The 19,396-nt window shown below is 37.1% G+C and overlaps 1 protein-coding gene and 1 pseudogene across 2 annotated transcripts in view; one reads left to right on the forward strand and one right to left on the reverse strand.

Annotated features, from left to right (window-relative positions):
- On the forward strand, positions 1–13,364 carry LOC127414315 (broad substrate specificity ATP-binding cassette transporter ABCG2-like; annotated as a pseudogene).
- The window catches only part of LOC127413703 (prosaposin-like), a 20,983-nt gene continuing 14,433 nt past the window's right edge, over positions 12,847–19,396 (reverse strand). The window contains exons 9-14 of one of the 2 annotated variants that reach the window (XM_051651053.1): positions 18,193–18,282; positions 17,474–17,657; positions 17,203–17,366; positions 14,764–14,844; positions 14,575–14,682; positions 12,847–13,627 (exon numbers count right to left, since the gene is read on the reverse strand). In XM_051651053.1, the coding sequence (XP_051507013.1) occupies positions 13,592–13,627; positions 14,575–14,682; positions 14,764–14,844; positions 17,203–17,366; positions 17,474–17,657; positions 18,193–18,282 (663 nt within the window). In that variant the 3' untranslated portion in view covers positions 12,847–13,591. Of the gene's footprint in view, positions 13,628–14,574; positions 14,683–14,763; positions 14,845–17,202; positions 17,367–17,473; positions 17,658–18,192; positions 18,286–19,396 lie in introns of both variants that reach the window. The other variant, XM_051651052.1, reaches the window with a different exon arrangement.

The following is a 19,396-nucleotide window of genomic DNA, read 5'->3' on the forward strand; positions in this document are numbered from 1 at the left end:
ATGGAAGACCGTAGCTGGCGGAATAACGTCAGAATCGTCGGAGTTCCTGAGGGCAAAGAAGGACAGGATATGGTGAAATTCCTGGACGGGTTCTTTTAGAATCTGCTCGACATAACACGCCATAAGCTGGAAATCGAGCGAGCTCATAGGGTTCTGACTCGATGATCTGCAGAAGGAGACAGGCCCCGATCAATTCTGGCCAAATTTCTGAGATCATCCGATGAAGATCTTGTGTTACGCGAGTCGAGGAGTATAGGAAGGCTTTCTTGGAAAAACCACAGGATTTTCTTGTTCCCAGACTTTGTGAACTCGACAAGAGAGAAACGTGATTGATTCAAGGAATGCAAGAAACGTTCACATCAATAGAAGGTCACTTTTGCACTGATATTCCCAGCCAAAATTGAGAATAGATGCTAAGGATGGCCGTAAAACATTCACATGCCCACAGCAAGCGAAGTCCTTCATAAAGTCAGTGAAGTGAGTAAGCCATCTTATGGTACTCACGTTGCAGCCGAATGGTCTGGCTCATTGAATATTCGCTTGACTGTTTGAAGATTCTGTGTGCTCTTTTTGTGCTGGTTCCACCTAGCGGCTAGAGTTTATTTTGTAGAGCAACACACCTTCTGGACGGTATTGTGGATGAATCTACAAGCTCTTTGTGCTTATTTAGCCTATCGGCTGGAGTTTATTTTGTGGAGTATTTCTTGCATAGTCATTAGAGTGAGTAAGTCATTTGCTTGTACTCATGTTGCAGCCGAGTGGACCGGCTCACTGAACATTCGTTTGACTGTTTGAAGAATCTGCGCATTCTTTTTGTGCTAGTTCTGCCTAGCGCCTGGAGTTTATTTTGTAGAATATCACACCTTCAGGTCAGTTTTATGGATGAAGCTACACGCTCTTTGTGTGTATTCTGCCTATTGGCTGTAGTTTGTTTTATAGATTATCTTTTGCTGTATAATTTTGTCTCACAAAATGTGTATAGAGACACCGGACTTGAGCAATCCATTGGCAAGGTTGTCGTGGGGGCTCTCATAGGCATGCATGGACTGTTTGAGTTTAGAGGGATGAACAGCAGTTGGCGCTGTCATGCGCGGGGTTAATGCGCACGTTTTCTTTTTTCTGTCTTTTTTTTTTTTTTTGTTCTTTGGGATGTTTGGGAATTGATTGTTGCACTAATGTTGAAATGTGGTCTTTATAATCTTGTCTTTGACACACGATCTATTTTTTCTTATATGTCAAAAAGTCAAATGTTAATATGAGTGGATTGTCTCTCTCCACGTGGAACGTGAATGGGTTGGGGTACCCCATAAAAAGAAGGAAGGTTTTTTCTCTTCTTAAGCGTAAGAAATATGATATAGTGTTTCTTCAAGAAACGCACCTTTCTCCGCAGGAAACTGAACAATTTGGAAAGATATGGGTTGGGCATTTTTTTTATAGTGCTGGCTGAAGTAAGAGCAGGGGAGTCATTACACTGATAAGTAAACATCTACAATTCAAATGTCTCAAACAGAATAAAGGTAAATTAGGAAGAGTCATTATTGTTTTAGCTGAAATTCAGGGACAAAGTCTTATTTTGGCTAATATTTACACACCTAACGTTGATGATCAGGGCTTTTTTATAGATCTTGAAGGGATGTTGTAAGCCGCTGGCACCCCTCATGATATAATATTGGGAGGAGACTTTAATATTTTGATGGACTCAGTCCTTGATCATAGTGAAGCAAAAGTGTGCAAGCCCCCTAGAGCTACACTGACGCTTCACAGGATGTGTAAAAGTGTTGATCTTACAGATATTTGGAGACTTTTGAACCCATCTGGTAGGGACTATAAAAAAAATTTCATCAGTCCATATGATTTACTCTAGAATAGATTTTTTTTTTATGTCTAAGTCCCTAATTTCATCTGTCGTTGATTGCTCAATTGGAAACATTTTAGTTTCAGATCACGCCCTGGTGTGTTTAGAGGTGTTACCATATATAAAGAAAAGGAAATCATATAGTTGCCGCTTTAATGTATCCCTCTTGCAAAATCCTGAATTCCAACAAATGCTAAAGGCTGAAATCAATGTTTATATGGAGACCAACTGGTCCTTAGTATCCTCTGTAGACATGGCTTGGGAGGCACTTAAGGCAGTTCTCAGGGGCTGGATTATACAGTATGCTACTATCACCAAAAAATCCAAAGCACAAGAACTCGTGGAATTGGAAGGGAATGTTAAAAGTGCCGAGGCAGAGCTGAAGCACCAAATGTCATCTAATGGCCTCAGAGAATTGACCTGGTTGAAATACAGATATAATACTATTTTGTTGTGGAAGGTGGAGTTTTGGCTATTCAGGGCAAGACAGTCATACTTTGAGTCGGGGGAAAAAGGAGGGAAGTTTCTGGCTAGATATATAAAACAGAGAGAGTCTTTTTCTACTATTCCCTCAGTGGAATCTACTAGTGGTGAAATATTTACCGTCTAAAATATTTAGACACTCTCTGGTTGTCAAACGTTAATGAAACATGTTCATAGTGAATATGATGAATACTGCCTTCATGTGCTACCGGAATAATCCTACTTCCCACTTCTGAAGTGGTAATTATGAGTACGTCGTGTTCACGTGCTTTGTTGTAGGAAAGAACAGGAAACATGGACGACGCCAGGTTCATTCATACATATTTCTTGAGGAACTTTTATTTTGACACTATAATACATATTACTCAGCTTGCTGACAATAATGGAATTTGGTCAAATACAAGCTATTTTCATTGTGTAAAAAGTACAACATGCATAGAATGGTTGCTGATATACATAAATGAACATGACCGAAACGGCAAGCGCTAACAGTTGGCTGTATTAAGAAAAATGATCAAAACCTGTCATTCACTTCAGAAACTGTACTCTCCTCTGCCATGTTGAAAGTTTAGGACTCCTCCCATCTCGGAAACTTGGGTATCAAAATTATCTCAGAGTTTCCCAGTCGTAATTTCGACTTGAGGGGTTGTTCATGTGCAACTTCCAAGTGTGAAACTGCTATTTACAATAATTCCAATAGTGAAGGCAGCATTCCTCCACCGGTGGTTACTTGGACACCTGCATGAACTTAAGAAAGAAACTGATTTCATACATCCACTAAAAATCACCTTCATTACAAAAATGGCTTAGAAAAGTGAAGTTAGTTCTGAGAAAAACATCAGTTGCTTGCAGATTCCACTTGGTTTTATATTTTAGTTTTTAAATCCAATGCAATTCATATATTTTTAAGTGTGACAAAATATTTAAGTCACTGTATATGAGACACGTGCATTGATTAAGTAGTTATGTGTACAAGATACAAGACTTTAATTTAAAAAAAATTATTTTTTAGGCTTCTAGATGTTCTTGCAGTTTGGAAAGATCAGGTCAAGTTCTGGTTGACAACACCATTGTGACCTCTGACCTCAGGCTCTGCTCTGCCTATGTGGTTCAGGTAGGAGAAATTTAGATGGCCTTCTAAATTTTAATAAATCAATTAAAAATACACTTTCCCAAAGATACTTAAGCTCCTGAGACCAAAGCGTGACTGCTGTGTGCATTTTTCATTTAACTTTTTGATTTGTAACTAGTAGCAGCTAATAAAACATGCTAAATTAAATAAAGAAAAAATTGAAGAGCAAATAGTTTTCCAGAAAATGTATGTCCTCATATGGGGACAGCAGGACTAAGTTAATACCAAGCAATAGAAAGTAGCAAATTGTTTATTATGTTACTCATGTTTTTGAGATGTTACAGACATTAGAGCTGATTTTCTGTAAAGCTGCTTTAGAACAATGTGTATCGGGGAAAAGCACACACACACACACACACACACACACACACACACACACACACACACACACAAAACTATACAAATAAAATATCTGACTTGATTTTTGTGTTACAATGTTTTTTTCTACTTTGGCAACAAAATCTCAATGTTCTCTCTTTGCACTGTCAAACAAACAAGTGCTAGCAAGTGCTGAAGCATTTTATCAATCAGAAATTAATTCTAATAAAAGTAATGGCCAGCATTATCCAATCACTGTCAACCATGTTAAAATAAAATAATATATTATAAATTCTGAATCTAAGTACTGATTACTATTGTCCCATGTCTGCCAAACATGTTGAGTGGTCCAAACATCATCTGCAGCCTGAAACTGAACTTTTGACCGGAAGTCAGGAGTGAATGCACTTGGCTGCTTAGGAAAGCTATAGGATGCTCCCTTGCTCCCTATTTAGTAAACAACTTTTTTGTTGCCATTTCTCCCAAAGACAAACTCTGCTGAATTTGGCGCCATGTTGTTTTGTCACATGACTCTGTGCACTGAAAGTTTAACCTTTTAATGACAGCCCAGAGTGTCCTGAACTGAGATCAGTTAGTTTAAATGAAATTAAATTATGCGTAGTGTATAGTGAAGCCAAAACACAATGTACACACATGAGGACACGGGGTCGCACAAGGTTAATTGAGTGTTGAGTGTGGGAGGCATTAAATATTGTATGAGATACAATATAATATTTCTTGTAAAGAACTGCGTACCTTTTATATTTAAGTCAAGCATAATTTCCTCTCCTTTGTCTTTCAGAATAATATTCTGATGTGTACTCTGACCATAAGGGAGAATCTGTCTCTGCCAATCTCTGTTTGTCATGCAAAGAGTATTCTTCATCTGACAAAGAGATGAGAGTCAACTCTGTCATACAGGAGCTGGGCCTCAAAGACTGTGCAGACACTAAGGTATTAGCTCATTTGTTTAAAAATACATCTGTTCCACCATTATGAAAAAGGGACTCTTATCTTAGTATTAAAAATTCCCTTTTGACAAAGTGTATTGCACTTAACTATATATGGTGAAAATGCATTCTAGACCTATTTATGAATGCAGTATTTTGCAATATAGGTGTTTTTTGAAGCAACATAAAATAATGTTGTGCAGTATTCACCCATTGTCTGTTGGGCTTGATGCAAGTTCCAACTGCAGACAGACACACAAGCACTTTCTCCTGTAAATCTGACTGAATCCCGACGATTTAATCTACACTTTGGGGTAACCATACTCGGAAATCCCTTTAATTTTCTGTATTGAGAAGCAGTTTGGCTACGCATCAGAGACGCTGTCAGTGTGAAAGCTCAATGCACTTGTGAGAATGTGTGAAACAGGTGTCATGCTTTGTTGAATCAGAGTAAGTGAAGGAACAGGGGTTAAGGTCACATGTGCTTCAATAACACAGAATCAAACACTGATAGGGCATTATTAGGGTTTGTTCTCTCTCAGATTGGGACAGAGTGTTTGCGTGGAGTTTCTGGAGGGGAGAAGAAGAGATGCAGTATCGGTATGGAGCTCATCACTTTTCCCTCCCTCCTGTTCCTGGATGAGCCCACCACGGGCCTGGACGCCAACACTGCCAACTCCATCATGGAACTGCTGCAGAAGTGCGACACCACTCACACACACCTTATGGTTTTCCTCTGAGTCCACACTTTGGTGATGTAAGCCCAATTAGATTGTATGGTATATACTGTACACTAGGGTTTAAAAGTGTGAATTTAGGACTTTAATCAGCTAATTCCCATTTATACTTAAACTCGCACTTGAATATCTTTTTTTATTAAATAATTCCAAGCAACACATTTACTATAAAGCAATACAAAATGAAACAAATAAACATAACTTCCGGATCTGGTTGTTTACGGGTGGGTGCGTAGGACAGAAAGGTAAAAAGAAGTCCCACACACTGCTGTAGCTTGCAAAAATCCTTATTTATTTAAACTGCAACGTTTCTTCAAGCGTATATAATCGTAAGACCAAATTTTGCTGTTTAAATTACAATGTAATATATTTTTGCAAGCAATGCCGGTGTGTAAGTGTTCTATGGTGCCTTGATCCTTGCATGGAATAAACAATAACTCTGGTAAGGTAACTCTGACATTGTATCTCACAATTCTGGCTTAATTTCTCGCATATAGAAATAAAGTCAAAATTGTGAGATTTAAATATACTGTATTGTCAAAATTGCAAGATATAAACTTGCAATTTTGTAATAAACTCTATATCAGTTGATACAAAACTTTATATCATTTGCAACACAATTATGACTTTTTATCTCGCAATTGCGACTTTATTTCATGCCTCAAATCTGATTGGACGAGAGGCATTCCAAAAGTGCCGATATAGGAGTCCAACAGCACTGGGAGTTATAAAGTCAAAATTGTGAGAAATTAAGTCACAATTGTAAGACAAAGTCCGAATTGCCTCTTTTATTTTATTTTTTACTATTTATTTCATGGCAGGATCTGGCTTCTGAAGTATTCTCTCCTTTCTAAATATTTTATTTTATTCTAAAATCCTCTGTGAAGATAACAAAAGTTTAGATTTATGACACTTTTATCATTGTAATTTTCATTTAATAATTTTCAATAGAACTGAAAAGAAAAAATATTCAATAAAATTGTTTAAACAATAGAAACTAAATATGCATAATCTAATTTGTAGTAAAGTGAATTAAAGAAATTGAGGTTTTTGCCAGTTATACATATCAAACCAAAAAGTGTTAATATGTACACAATAAACAAGTGATGTATTGTTTCAATTTCAATTATTGTGATCAATTTTAAATCTGCACATTTCATGTAAAATTGTCAAGCATGGTCTCCTATTTATCTTTTGTTGGCACAAATAACATTGTATTTTTTTTTCAACTGCAATTTTTGCAAATTTGCATCATGTGAAAGACAGATTTATTCATCACTTGATCATCTGTACCACTGCTCTGTGCCCATGGGAATTCGTTTCTAAACTCTTGTTTTCACACTTTTTTTTTATATATTGTTTTGTTACTCAGGCTCTCCAAAAATGGCAAGACAGTCATCTTCTCTATTCACCAGCCATGTTACTCCATTTTCAGTCAGTTTGACCATCTCACACTCATGAACAGAGGAGAAATCATCTACGCAGGAAGTGCAGATAAAGCCATTAGCTACTTTGAGGACATTGGTACTGACAGACATACTGAGAGTTCTCCAAACATTTGAAAACAACTGAGCAATGGTTTCTTAATCACATCAGTCCATGTTTACTGCAATCCTCAAACTTGTCTCAGAGGTTACAATGTCCACAAACTGTTACACTGGTGCCGAAACACAGGAAGAGTGTAACAGTTTTTGTAAAGGAGGAAGCTGGGGCCGGCTTGACAAAACACGTAGACATTTATTGTTGCACTTTTCAGTCACACACAGTAACACACTGCTTTACACTATGTTATGATTTTCAGCTTCACTACACATAAACTCTGTTGGCTTTTCAGCTCAACACTACAGACAGTCAGCTTCGTGCATCTCTCATGATATCCTGCAATGGTCGATTAAGATACGGCACAAGTAGAGCAGTTTCATGGAGATAAAATACAAAGCAATGCATATATCTAGTCTTTGAAATAAACACCAAACTTTGAAGCTGCCAGAGATAAAATAACATTTATTATATGGATGAATTTAAACATTAAAGATTATACAGACAAAGATCTAGCAGCAGTAGTTAAACTACTAACTTTTAGTTAGCCACTAGGCTAATATAAACTGTCAAACAATATTGTGTATAGGCTATATGCCGTAGCCTACTGACAACACTAAATAACATAATATTGTAAAGAGAATCTTTTATGATATTTAGCTGTGGACGTGCACATTACAAAATATAGTTTACATACGTAGATGCCTCGTTCGGCTTGTTCAGATACGTCAACCATGGCACCATCTTGAAACGGTCAACAAGGAGAGCAGTTTAATTGCAAGTGACTGGAGAAGAAGCCTCAGACCGCTGCATAAACTGCTTTTGTGTGGGATAAAATGACAGACTGGGTGCTTATTTTCAGTATATTTGCCATGATATATTAAATTAAAGAGGACTGTATTTGCAGTTTTCTCCGGGGGAAAAAACCCTGTTTTAGAAGTGAAGTCAGGATTTTTTATATAATCTAAAATATTGCCCAAAGTTTATGGAAAATCAGATAAACTGAAAGCTGCCTGGAAAAGACTCCAGTCTGTTATAGACCGTATCTGTCAATTTACTTTCATGTGTTGACATGATGGCTCTTGACCTTTCAAATATGGCGGATGCACCGACGTATTGCGGCCCATAAGAACAGCTGCCAATGAGGTACCTACGTGTAGATATCTGTGTTAAAAACACATCATGGAACATCACGGAAATCAACTACAGAGTGGATTCAATCCATTACGTCATCGCGCAACAGTCTGCAGCGGGGACAGTCTTGAACATGATGAAAAGTTCAAGTCAGGAAAATAGTTAAAAATTGATAAAGCGGTGAAAATAAGCAGAAATACACGAGTACGGTCTTTCAAAGTGGGATAAGTGAGTTGTGTGTCACACAGTTAAATTTTCATATTAAATAAATATAATATAAAGACAAAAATACGACAAATAATGGTGAGCTTGACACTAATTTATTGATCTTTTCTGTTCTGTTGAAACTATAATTCACAAATGTTTAAACATTTTACTATGGCAACCCATATTTTCTGCCAAAATACCATAGTAACTGCAGTTATTGTTACCAGGCCTACTATGAAACTTTTTCATATGGCACATTCATATATCACTTTCAAACTATGTTAAAATCTTTTCCTGACTAAAACTTAAAATACGTGGGTCAATCGTCATTATCAAAATGTGTCACAAACATGTCCCTTGACTTTTCAGCCATGATGAAGATTTGGGCTGAAGAACAGTCAAAATGACTGTTTTAAACTATATTTTGAACTATATATATATATATATTTTATTATTATTATTATTATTATTCTAAAATAGATTTGAATTTGGCAGTTGCCTGAAAAAACCCTTGTCCCCTTCACCTAGTACAGCACTTCTATGACATTATATATTTACTCATTTTGTTTTGTCAGGTCAAGTATTTTAGTGCAAGGCCTAACAAGTGTGCAAAAAAGCAAAACAAAATGAGTAATTAATCATTTAAATAATTTAAAAATAATGTTTGTCCCTTGATTTCATGTCATTGGTGTTATCAGTGTTAAAAACATGTTTTCTGAAAATACAAAAAGTTATAGAAAAGAACTTCCAAGGGTCAAAGTTCAGAGGAAGCAGTGACATCATTCAAATGTGCATAAAGTGATTTTCCTACCATGTTGAAAAGTTATTAATTTACATTTTAACTGTAATTTTTTTCACATGGTTCATTGGTGTTACACTGTTTACTGTTCATGTAAAAGATTTTAATTTATATATATATATATATATATATATATATATATAAAATGGTATGATTTCTTGATTTTAGTCTGATCAGTGGTTTATATTTTGTGATGCTACTGACATCATCTTAGAAAATTAAACTTTTAACATAATTTGTCACTGCTGTTACAACCCTTGCTTAATTTGTTTTACAAAATTAAATGATACAATAAAGAACAGCAGTCAAGTTTTCCTTTATGAATCAAAATAATATCAATATGTTAATAAAATGTTTACCCTCAGCTTTTCTGGGCAAAAACTAACTTGAACTGAATTGAAAATTTCTATATTTTGGATGTCAGAATGTCACAGTACATGTTTTTTTTTTTTTATCCCCTTTTCTCCCAATTTGGAATGCCCAATTCCTACTACTAAGTAGGTCCTCGTGGTGGCGCGGTTACTCACCTCAATCCGGGTGGTGGAGGACAAGTCTCAGCTGCCTCCGCTTCCGAGACCGTCAATCCACGCATCCTATCACGTAGCTCATTGTACATGTCACCGCGGAGACTCACAGCATGTGGAGGCTCATGCTAATCTCCACGATCCACGCACAACTTACCACACGCCCCACTGAGAGCGAGAACCCCTAATCGTGACATGAGGAGGTTACCCCATGTGACTCCACCCTCCCTAACAACCGGGCCAATTTGGTTGCTTAGGAGACCTGGCTGGAGTCACTCAGCACACCCTGGATTCGAAATCGTGACTCCAGGGGAGGTAGTCAGCGTCAATACTCGCTGAGCCACCCAGGCCCCCATGGTACATGTTTTTAGGGCTTACAAAATATGTTGCTTTCCAGTTCAAATTGAATGCAATTGATTTTATCAGTTTTTTTACTTTACTTCACCAGTAACTACACCAGGTAAGACTCAGACAAGCTCAGCGGTGCCACCTAATGGACAAAATATCAATATCAAACCTGTTTCAAGGTGCACACACTAAACTTTAAACAAAAACAGAACATAAACAGAAATTTAGACCTTGCAATAAGAATTAAGTTGGCTTGACAAAACCGATGGATGGATGGAATTATGAGATTCAGACTTGTAAAAAGCTTTCAAATCTTCGAAGAAACAATCCACGTCAGAACAGTCTGAAGGACTGTACCAAGTTCAGTGGATGTAGCTTGAAAACTTTAGGATGAGTTACTGTCAAAAATGTTGGTCTTTGTTTAGGGATTTTGAAAAACCATGTCTTAATCATAACAGTATGTTGGCTTTGTCAAACCAACATAATAAATTCAGGATGGTAGAATAAAGCAGTAAGCCACAACAAGCTGTGCATTACTGTGATTTTACCACAGGATGAGTAAATGGTTTCACTCTTCTTTGGCACCACGCAAACTGTGGTAAAGTCACGGAACACACAACCTTGAGTGGGTTGCTCTTCCACGTTTACTGAGTATGAATAATTGTCCGCAAGAGCGAGATGTTACCATTTAATCTGTACAAGCACATATCAAAAGCGCACTCTCTTCGCAGAATGACTGGTGAGATGTACCTGGATCATCAAGAGATCGACCACAGCACTTGGGGTTTCTGGCAGAACCAGGTCGCTCTGGCAAGCGTTATGTGCGTGTGTCTGATTCTTGCATATGTGCAGCTACATCGGATCAACCGTTGGAAGTGACAGACTAGCATAGTCTTACACTACATATGGCCAAAACATGTTTGGCTATTCCAGTCCTTTTTGTGAAGACAAATTTTAATGCTACATCAAAGAGTGACATTTTACAGAAACGTTTAATAGAGGCTCACATCTTCCACACCAGACTTAAACCAATTCTTAGTGTGCCTTGGGTGATGCTCCTGTCCAACCCACTCCATACGGGACTTGAACTGGCGTCTCCCTACATGGGAGGTGGGTGTGTTAACAAGGAGGCTAAAGCCTCTATCAATTGCTAATGCACCTCTTGAGGTCAGGAAATGAGGTTTATACACATTGCACAGCTATCTATCAGCTGGCCACCGTTACACTTGCATTTGTCATTTTGGAACAGGAAGGGCCCTCCCCAAACTTCTGCAACAAAGGTGTAAGTGCACAAAGTTAAATGGAATGTCATTGTATGCTGAAGTATTAAGATTTGTTTTCGCTAAAAATTCTGGAACAGTAAAACCCATTAATTAGAAGGAAGTGACCACATACTTGTAGCAAAGTAGTGTATATACAGTATAGTAACTTTAAATTGCCATTAATTGCTTTAATGTAATTTTAATTCTAAACTCTACATCAGGAAACCACTCATTTTTAAGGAGAAATGTGAAGGCTTAGTTCCACATGATTCCTCACTGACTGTATATTCGTGTTCAGATTGTACACCTGCATGTACAGTCTAAATATGCTTAAAGGTATAGTTCACCCAAAAATGAAAATTCTCTCATCATTTACTCTCCCTCATGCCATCCTAGATGTGTATGACTTTCTTTCTTCAGCAGAACACAAATTAAGATTTTTAGAAGGATATTTCAGCTCTGTAGGTCCATCCAATGCAACTGAATGGATGCCAAAATTGACACTCAAAAGCAAATAAAGGCATCATAAAAGTAATCCATATGACTCCAGTGGTTAAATCAATATCTTCAGAAGTGATATAACTGTGTGAGTGAGAAAATACTAACAATCTCCACTTTCACTTCTGAAAGTCACATGTGGTGCCTGTTACATTTACATTTGGCAGACGCTTTTATCCAAAGCAACTTACAGTGCACTTATTACAGGAACAATCCCCCTGGAGCAACCTGGAGTTAAGTGCTTTGCTCAAGGACACAATGGTGATGGCTGTGGGGATTGAACCTGCAACCTTCTGATTACCAGTTATGTGCTTTTGCCCACTACGCCACCACCACTCCATAACCATGGTTCAGTTTCACATCTGAAAGTGAAGATTTAGATTAAAAAAAATTACTTAAATATTGTTCTGTTTCTCACCCACATCTATTATATTGCTTCTTAAGATATATATTTAACCACTGGAGTCATATGGATTACTTTTGTTTCCTTTGTGAATTTTGGCGCTACAAAAGGTCTGGTCACCATTCACTTGCATTGTATGGACCTACAGAGCGAATGGGACCGTTTGCTAAATTTAGTCGTGAACTGCATACAGATGCTGAAAGTGATACCAAGATTGAATACCTGATGTGTGCTTTTATTACTTGGCTGATAAAGCCCATCAATCCAAAATAAATGGTTTCTTTGACACCCACAGCTATAATTCACATCCATTACTGCCAAACAGCTAAAAAAAAAAAAAAAATTATATATAAAACTTCCCTATTAGCATACAATATAAGACTGTATTAAAGTGTATATGTTGATGTTTTCATCCCTATTAATCTTTCTTTGCAGTGAAGAATTAAACGTTGAATAGAGCTCAGCAGCAGTGATCACCCACTTCTGGTAATATTCTACAGAAACATGTCGCTTAACTTTTTAAAGGTATATACGTTGTTGTTAAAGATCTATTACTCTGAGGAAAATGAACACGATTTCTACATCCAGAATCCGATCATTGCAACAAAGACTTCAAATTCTTCAAAGGGCTTAAAACAAATCAATTAAAACAGTGAATAGGTTTAGGTAGGTTTAATTTCAATTGTTAAAAAAAAAAAAAAAACCAACTCAGTCTGAATAGTGTGAAGCACAAGATAAAATCTGAAAGTGTTGCTAACATTTAGGAAGCAGCTGAAGGATCTAGCCATGAAGGTAAGAATTCAGAGGGGCCAAATTAATATAAACATCACTTTACCCTTTAGCTCATTAATAAAGACAAAAGTTAAAGAATTAACTTCCATTAGGATCAAAAGGTCACTATTAAAATCAAGTTTTAAATCACAACACTGGCCTTGCAGGTGCTTGTTTACATTGTTACAGTGAGCCAGAGATATTAGGGGGTCCCAAGTCCAATACATTTCATCTTCATTCTCGGAGGTCTAAAACCCCTTAATCTGTCAAAGGCACTAGCTATTTCCATTTAAATTTCCCTCCCAAGACTCAAATGCTATGTGCATATTTGAAGGAACATTGTACAACTAATAGAACATTTAAAAAAAAAAAAAGTTCAGTGCAAGTATTTCCATTCACCTATATACACGTAGCTATACCTGCCAGTCATACCTCCCTACAAACCCCTGCCCCCACAAAAAAAAAAAAAAAAAATCATTTTCCCCTGAAAGGCTGTTAAATTGGCAGTGACATCATTCAATTTTAAATCTGTGTCACTTTTAAAATGAAAACCAAGTATCGATTTCAAAACAGAAAAGCAGTGCAACAGCAATTCTCCTTTAGTTTCCCCAAGATTCTGGAACGCTCTCCTTTAACTCCACACGTGGCGTCTGCAGTGGTCCAAAGCCTAGAACACAGAGATGGAAGCCTTATTTACAACACATCATACATTATATGCTCAAAATACCAGATTCAGACATTTACACCAAAATTTCCATTGCTTTTCCAGTCAATTGATTTTTTGATTGATAAGGGTTTTAATTTCTTAATTTAACAATTATATTGTCATTTTAATCAGTGGCATTTAGCGTATAAACTTACGTACCCGTTGCTTCCAGTGTTGACAACTTCATAGATTAAAATAGGATCTTTTTTGCTTTCTGATATCCATCCATGTCTTAAAATGACAAGATTTTATTACCAGGCCTTAAAACCAAAATTTTAGAGACCCCTGATATTTTCAGCTTTTACATGAAAGTGGGAACCCCGCAAATAAACAGGAAGCAAAAAATTTTGAAGTTGTTTGTAGACTGAACGAAAGAAATTCAACTTTACAAACCTGATCCAAAAACCACATCCATCTGTGGATTTTTGGGAGAGAGTTACAGTTTTTCATCATTCTGAATGCAATGTCAAAAGCATAGTGGTGTCTACTGCCATATCAGAATTCATGTATGCTCACATATGGCCTTCACCATGTATTGAAAGGTCAACAAATTGTTTCAGAAAAAGCATATGCATGAATGTGTAAATAGTCCAAAAATGCCTTGACAGCACCTCATGGGTCTCCAATTATGAGATTTCTGCATGAAAAAAAAAAAAAATCCCATCTTTTCCACAAAGACAGCTACTTTGCTCTTGACTCTTACATCTACTGCCGATATACTGATGTTTGGTCATTACTATTGCAACTGATGTAGATAAATCGGATTTTGTCTGACTGTATGCACTTTCATTTCAGAATTATGAAATCCGTTTTGTTCAGTCAGTCCGATTTGAAAAGCAAATCAGAATTGCGTGCAGTGCAAGCCAAGCTTAAGGAATCTCCAGTTACATGAGAATGGCATTACTCACATTACAGCGTGCAGCAGTCTCCACATTCTTACACCAGTATGCAGGACCCCAGCTGCACTGCTCCAGTCCCAGCAGCCTCTGCACTGCCTCAGGACATGCTCCCAGCTTCTGTATGAAACACCACCTCAGTCAGAACTCCACAAATGACCACATGATTTTCAAGAGTGTGAGAGTGCAGTGAAATCTTACCATGCAGACGAAGTCAGGGTCGAGTGCCTGGAGCAGCAGCTGTACCAGCAGAGGTTCGTACTGCTGGATGAGCTGATCACACTACAGAGAAAACAGCACAAATGTTTGTCTTGTTATACAATTTCCTACAGAAGAAATTTGACTAGTAGTTTGTCTATTTGTAGATTCAAACTGACAACTGGAGAGCTTGATTCATCTAGTTCTGGAAGTAAAAAATCCCTTTCATTTTTTTCTTTAGGGGTGTAGATTTAATGATACCTCACAGTAGGTTTGTATATAAAGGTTTAAGTTTAATAGGGGAATTTCAGGTGAAGATCTACAGTATCCTTGATCCAGAAAATAAGCCACCACTTACAGAATCGGCAAATAAAGCGTGCAAACCCATGGTGCACTGTGAAGGACGCAATCAAGTTGGTCTCCCTACACTCTCAAAGCACGCACACACACCTGAATATTTAGCAATAAAATCCAAATATATTTGTTTCTATACATGATAGAAACAGCAATTTTAAATGGTTTACATTTTTTCCATCATTTTTTATTTGAATACCTCATTCGCAATGCTTCATAAGATGGTAGTTCATTCCCTCATTAAAGATGTTAAGTACACAGTCTTGATCCTTTGTCTTTGCTTCAAATCAAAGTTTGTAACGTTGTGATTCAACTCAGAGCTGATTGATTTGGTTCATGGCTTAGAACTAGTGCCCAACCAATATTTCGGACGCCCGTATGCGTAGATATGAAAACTTTCAGAAGATATAATGCAGAAAACAATGCTTCAGAATTGGTGTCATAACGTAGTTTGTCCAGCAGAGCGCGCTCTGACTCCATTGTTTAGAGCTGAACTGACTGTGGCTCTGCAGACAGAGCGGAGTTCAGCGGTGTCTTCTCGGTAAATTGCTAACTAGTTTGTGAAATACATACTGGGATGACCCCATCATTTTATATAACTAATAATGTTAACCCTGTCCCTGACAACCATGTCACTCATGTTTCACATCTGTTTGCTGTTAGCCAGCTATAGTTTGTCAGTGCAGACAGTAATGTAGCAGACTGAAAGGTAAACAGAGCATCTTTTTGCAGCCAAGCAGACAACAGTCGGTGGTGGATTGTGTCTGATGAGTGTTGATTTCACGCTACATTGTTACCTAGTTGGTGAGACACAATGCTGGAAAGTAAAAAAAGTCCATCTTTTGCTCTCCATGACAAGGAGCTTACAACTAACTAGCTAATCACGTAGCTACTTTCATACCATGTCAGCATGTAAACATGTATTCACCAAACTGTTTTGTTCAGGATTCACAGTTTGGTACCCCTTCAACCAAACAATTCCAGTCGTTGTATTTACAAAATGTAATTTAAAAGTCTGGTTTTCCAGACATTAAAATAGGATACGTAACAAAAGTAGATTTAATAAATAGTATATTTGCCCTGTGTAAATAATATATAGGAACTGCATCTAAAATAAATACTAATACAACAGGCTGGAATAGACATTTATTAATTTTAATATCCTAATGAGATAGAATTTGTGGAAACTTGACACCGGGCGACGCACCCTAAAAACGGCACCATTAGATCGGTTTCATGCTGAAGAGCCCCTTTATTTTATTTTCACTCTCGTAAATGTAAACAAGTGTAAATGCCAACATAATCATATGATGTCGAAGGACTGATGCCAGTCAACTAAAACATGAGCTCATTGATGTCATTAAATGAGTCTGCTTTTTTTATTCCATCAGTTACTCCTGGTCGGAGGCTGCCGTATATATTTAGTTTATACATAGGGTTTACGTCCTACATAAATGTAATGGTGCAACGCTCATTTTGTAGTGCATAAGTTTTGACTTAGTGCCCATTTATGCCACAACTAGGCCAAGTTTTAATGCCTGTATAGCTGGTGCAACCGGCCCCTGATGTTTCTTTACATATTTATTTTTTTATTCTTTATTTAAATGGTCAGCAATTGACTGATACCAAGCATACAGTACTGATGTTTATTAAGCCATTTATTGTATTTTTATTTATTCTTTATTTTCTCAGTGTTCATTTCTAGAATTTGTTGACAACGTAATGTCAAATGTTCTTTGATAAAACTATTTAAGCAGCCTTCTGAGTACCTTTGCATAGTCATATCGGTGCAATAAGTGAAAAATCCACATAGAAAAGGTCTGTTTTCATTCCAGCTCAAATTTAATATATCGGGCACCGGTGAATTTCCCCCCTCTAAAATCGGTATCAGTCTCAAATCCCATATCAGTCGGGCTCTACTTAGAACTATGTTTTGAAGCGCTTTATGAAATCCTTATGGAAAAATATGAATGAAACGCTTCCGGAACCAGGAAGGCTGAAAAAGAGGGCGGGCACTGTTGCGCTCCATTACGGTACAGATCAGAAGTGTCTTTTCAGGTTGAGCGGCATAACGAACTGTTAACACACCTCATCTCTGACTGCATCAGGCAGGAATTTGCAGACCTTCCTCACGGCATCCTCAATATCTGCCTGAGTGGCGTTCTGCTCCAGGATCCCATCCACATAACGCACAGCCATCTTACACACGTCACAGAAACCGCCATTCTGAAACTTGGCTTTCTCCATTTCAGCTGCAGGACAGAAAAAAAAAAAAAAGTGCAACAAACCAATAAAAGTGTAAATATCTTTCATCCAAGGATGGTACATTGTGCCAGCACAACACATTGTAGCTACTTACGGATAAAGGTGCGGCTCGTCTCCGTGCAGAGCCCGAGGAATGTGCAGATGGTTTTGGGGTCGGCCTCCTGCACGAGCAGCTCAATGATGGCCTGTCCATAGGCCTCAATCAGGTCCTTGCACTGAGCTGTGAGTGTGGAGGGCAAAATGTTGCAGACCTTCTCCACAACCTGCACAATCTCTTGCTGATTAACAAAAAAAAAAAAAAAAGGAAAATTAAATGGAGGCTTAGGCAAAAGTAATAAAAATGGCCCTGAAATTCAAAATACAGAGGCAAAAAAAAAACACCCTTGTAATGATTTGTTTTTTATAACAACTAATATAATTCTTAATATTCTATTGTAAGGCTAGTTAAACATATGATTTGATGTTGATTTAATTTTATGGGTAGGAGGCTAAATATTCAGATTGAGAACTTAATGAACTGATTGAATTAATGTGAAGGATAGATATATAGAGAGAGAGATAGATAGATAGATATAGATATATATATATATATATATATATATACACACACACACACACACGTGAAAAGTTTATATTTGAGTATAAAAATAAAATTCTAAATAAAAATCCAATAAGAAAAAAGTAATTTTCATCCAAGTATTTAATTATCTAGCTTCCAATTAAACTACATGTTCTGAGCTGTTATTAAAGTGGTTAGAGTGGTTTTATTTTGGTAGTCTCTGACAATCATGTATTTGACAGGTGGCATCATACCTCAGATGTTTGACCCTCGAGCATTGCTTCAACCTCCTTTATCACATACTCACAAATGGCACACTGCGGCGAGTTACGCACACGCATCATCTTCTGTCAAAATAGACAGACACCCGGACACTTGAAGGAATGGTCATGCGTTTTTAAACACTTAGCCCATTAAAGTTTCATTTGAATGTTGTTTAGAGCCCATAACAGTTGCAAACATTTTGTAATAAAATCAGTAAATTCTATAGAAACATTACATTTTAATATGCCAAAACACAACTACTGAAACTTGTGTTAAAGGGATAGTTCACTTATAAATGAAAATTCTCTCATCATTTACTCACCCGCATGCCATCCGAGATGTGCCCGACTTTCTTCGGCAGAACACAAATTAAGATTTTTAGAAGAATATCTCAGTTCTATAGGTCCATTCAGTGCGAGTGAATGGTGGCCAGAACTTTGAAGCTCCAAAAAGCACAAAGGCAGCATAAAAGTAATCCATGTGACTCCAGTGGTTAAATGTATTCTGAAGCGATTTGATAGGTGTGGGTGAGAAAGAGATCAATATTCAAGCCCTTTTAACTAGAAATTCTACACCCTGCCCAATAGGTGGCAATATCCACAAAGAATTTGAATCGCCAAAAAGGAGAGTGAAAGATTTATAGTAAAAAAGGACTTAAATATTGATCAGTTTCTCACCAATACCTATCATACCTTCTGAAGATATGGATTTAACTACTGGAGTCGTATGGATTACTTTTATGCTGCCTTTATGTCCTTTTTTCAGCGTCAACATTCTGGTTACCATTCACTTCTACTGTATGGACCAACAGAGATGAGATATTCTTCTAAAAATCTTTGTGTTCTGCAGAAGAAAGTCATACACATCTGGGATGACATGAGGGGGAGTAAATGAAAGAATTTCATTTTTAGGTAAACTAATCACTTTAAAGAAGTAGTTAACCTATAAATTAACAATTCTGTCATCATTTACTTGCTCTCACATTGTCAAATGGTGACTGAGGTTGTCATTGTGCCCAACATCTCCTTGTGTGTTTGACAGAAGAAAGTCATAACATTAGAGCAAGTAAATGACAGTTTTGTTTTTTTGGGGGAACTATCCCTTCAAGTACTAAAACTATACAGGATTAAATACAAGCATTGCAAATGATTTTACAGACACCCAACCAGCTATTGTTCTATTTAGAGGTTGAAA

The sequence above is a fragment of the Myxocyprinus asiaticus genome, chromosome 23 (genome assembly GCF_019703515.2).
Source record: "Myxocyprinus asiaticus isolate MX2 ecotype Aquarium Trade chromosome 23, UBuf_Myxa_2, whole genome shotgun sequence".
Taxonomy (NCBI): domain Eukaryota; kingdom Metazoa; phylum Chordata; class Actinopteri; order Cypriniformes; family Catostomidae; genus Myxocyprinus; species Myxocyprinus asiaticus.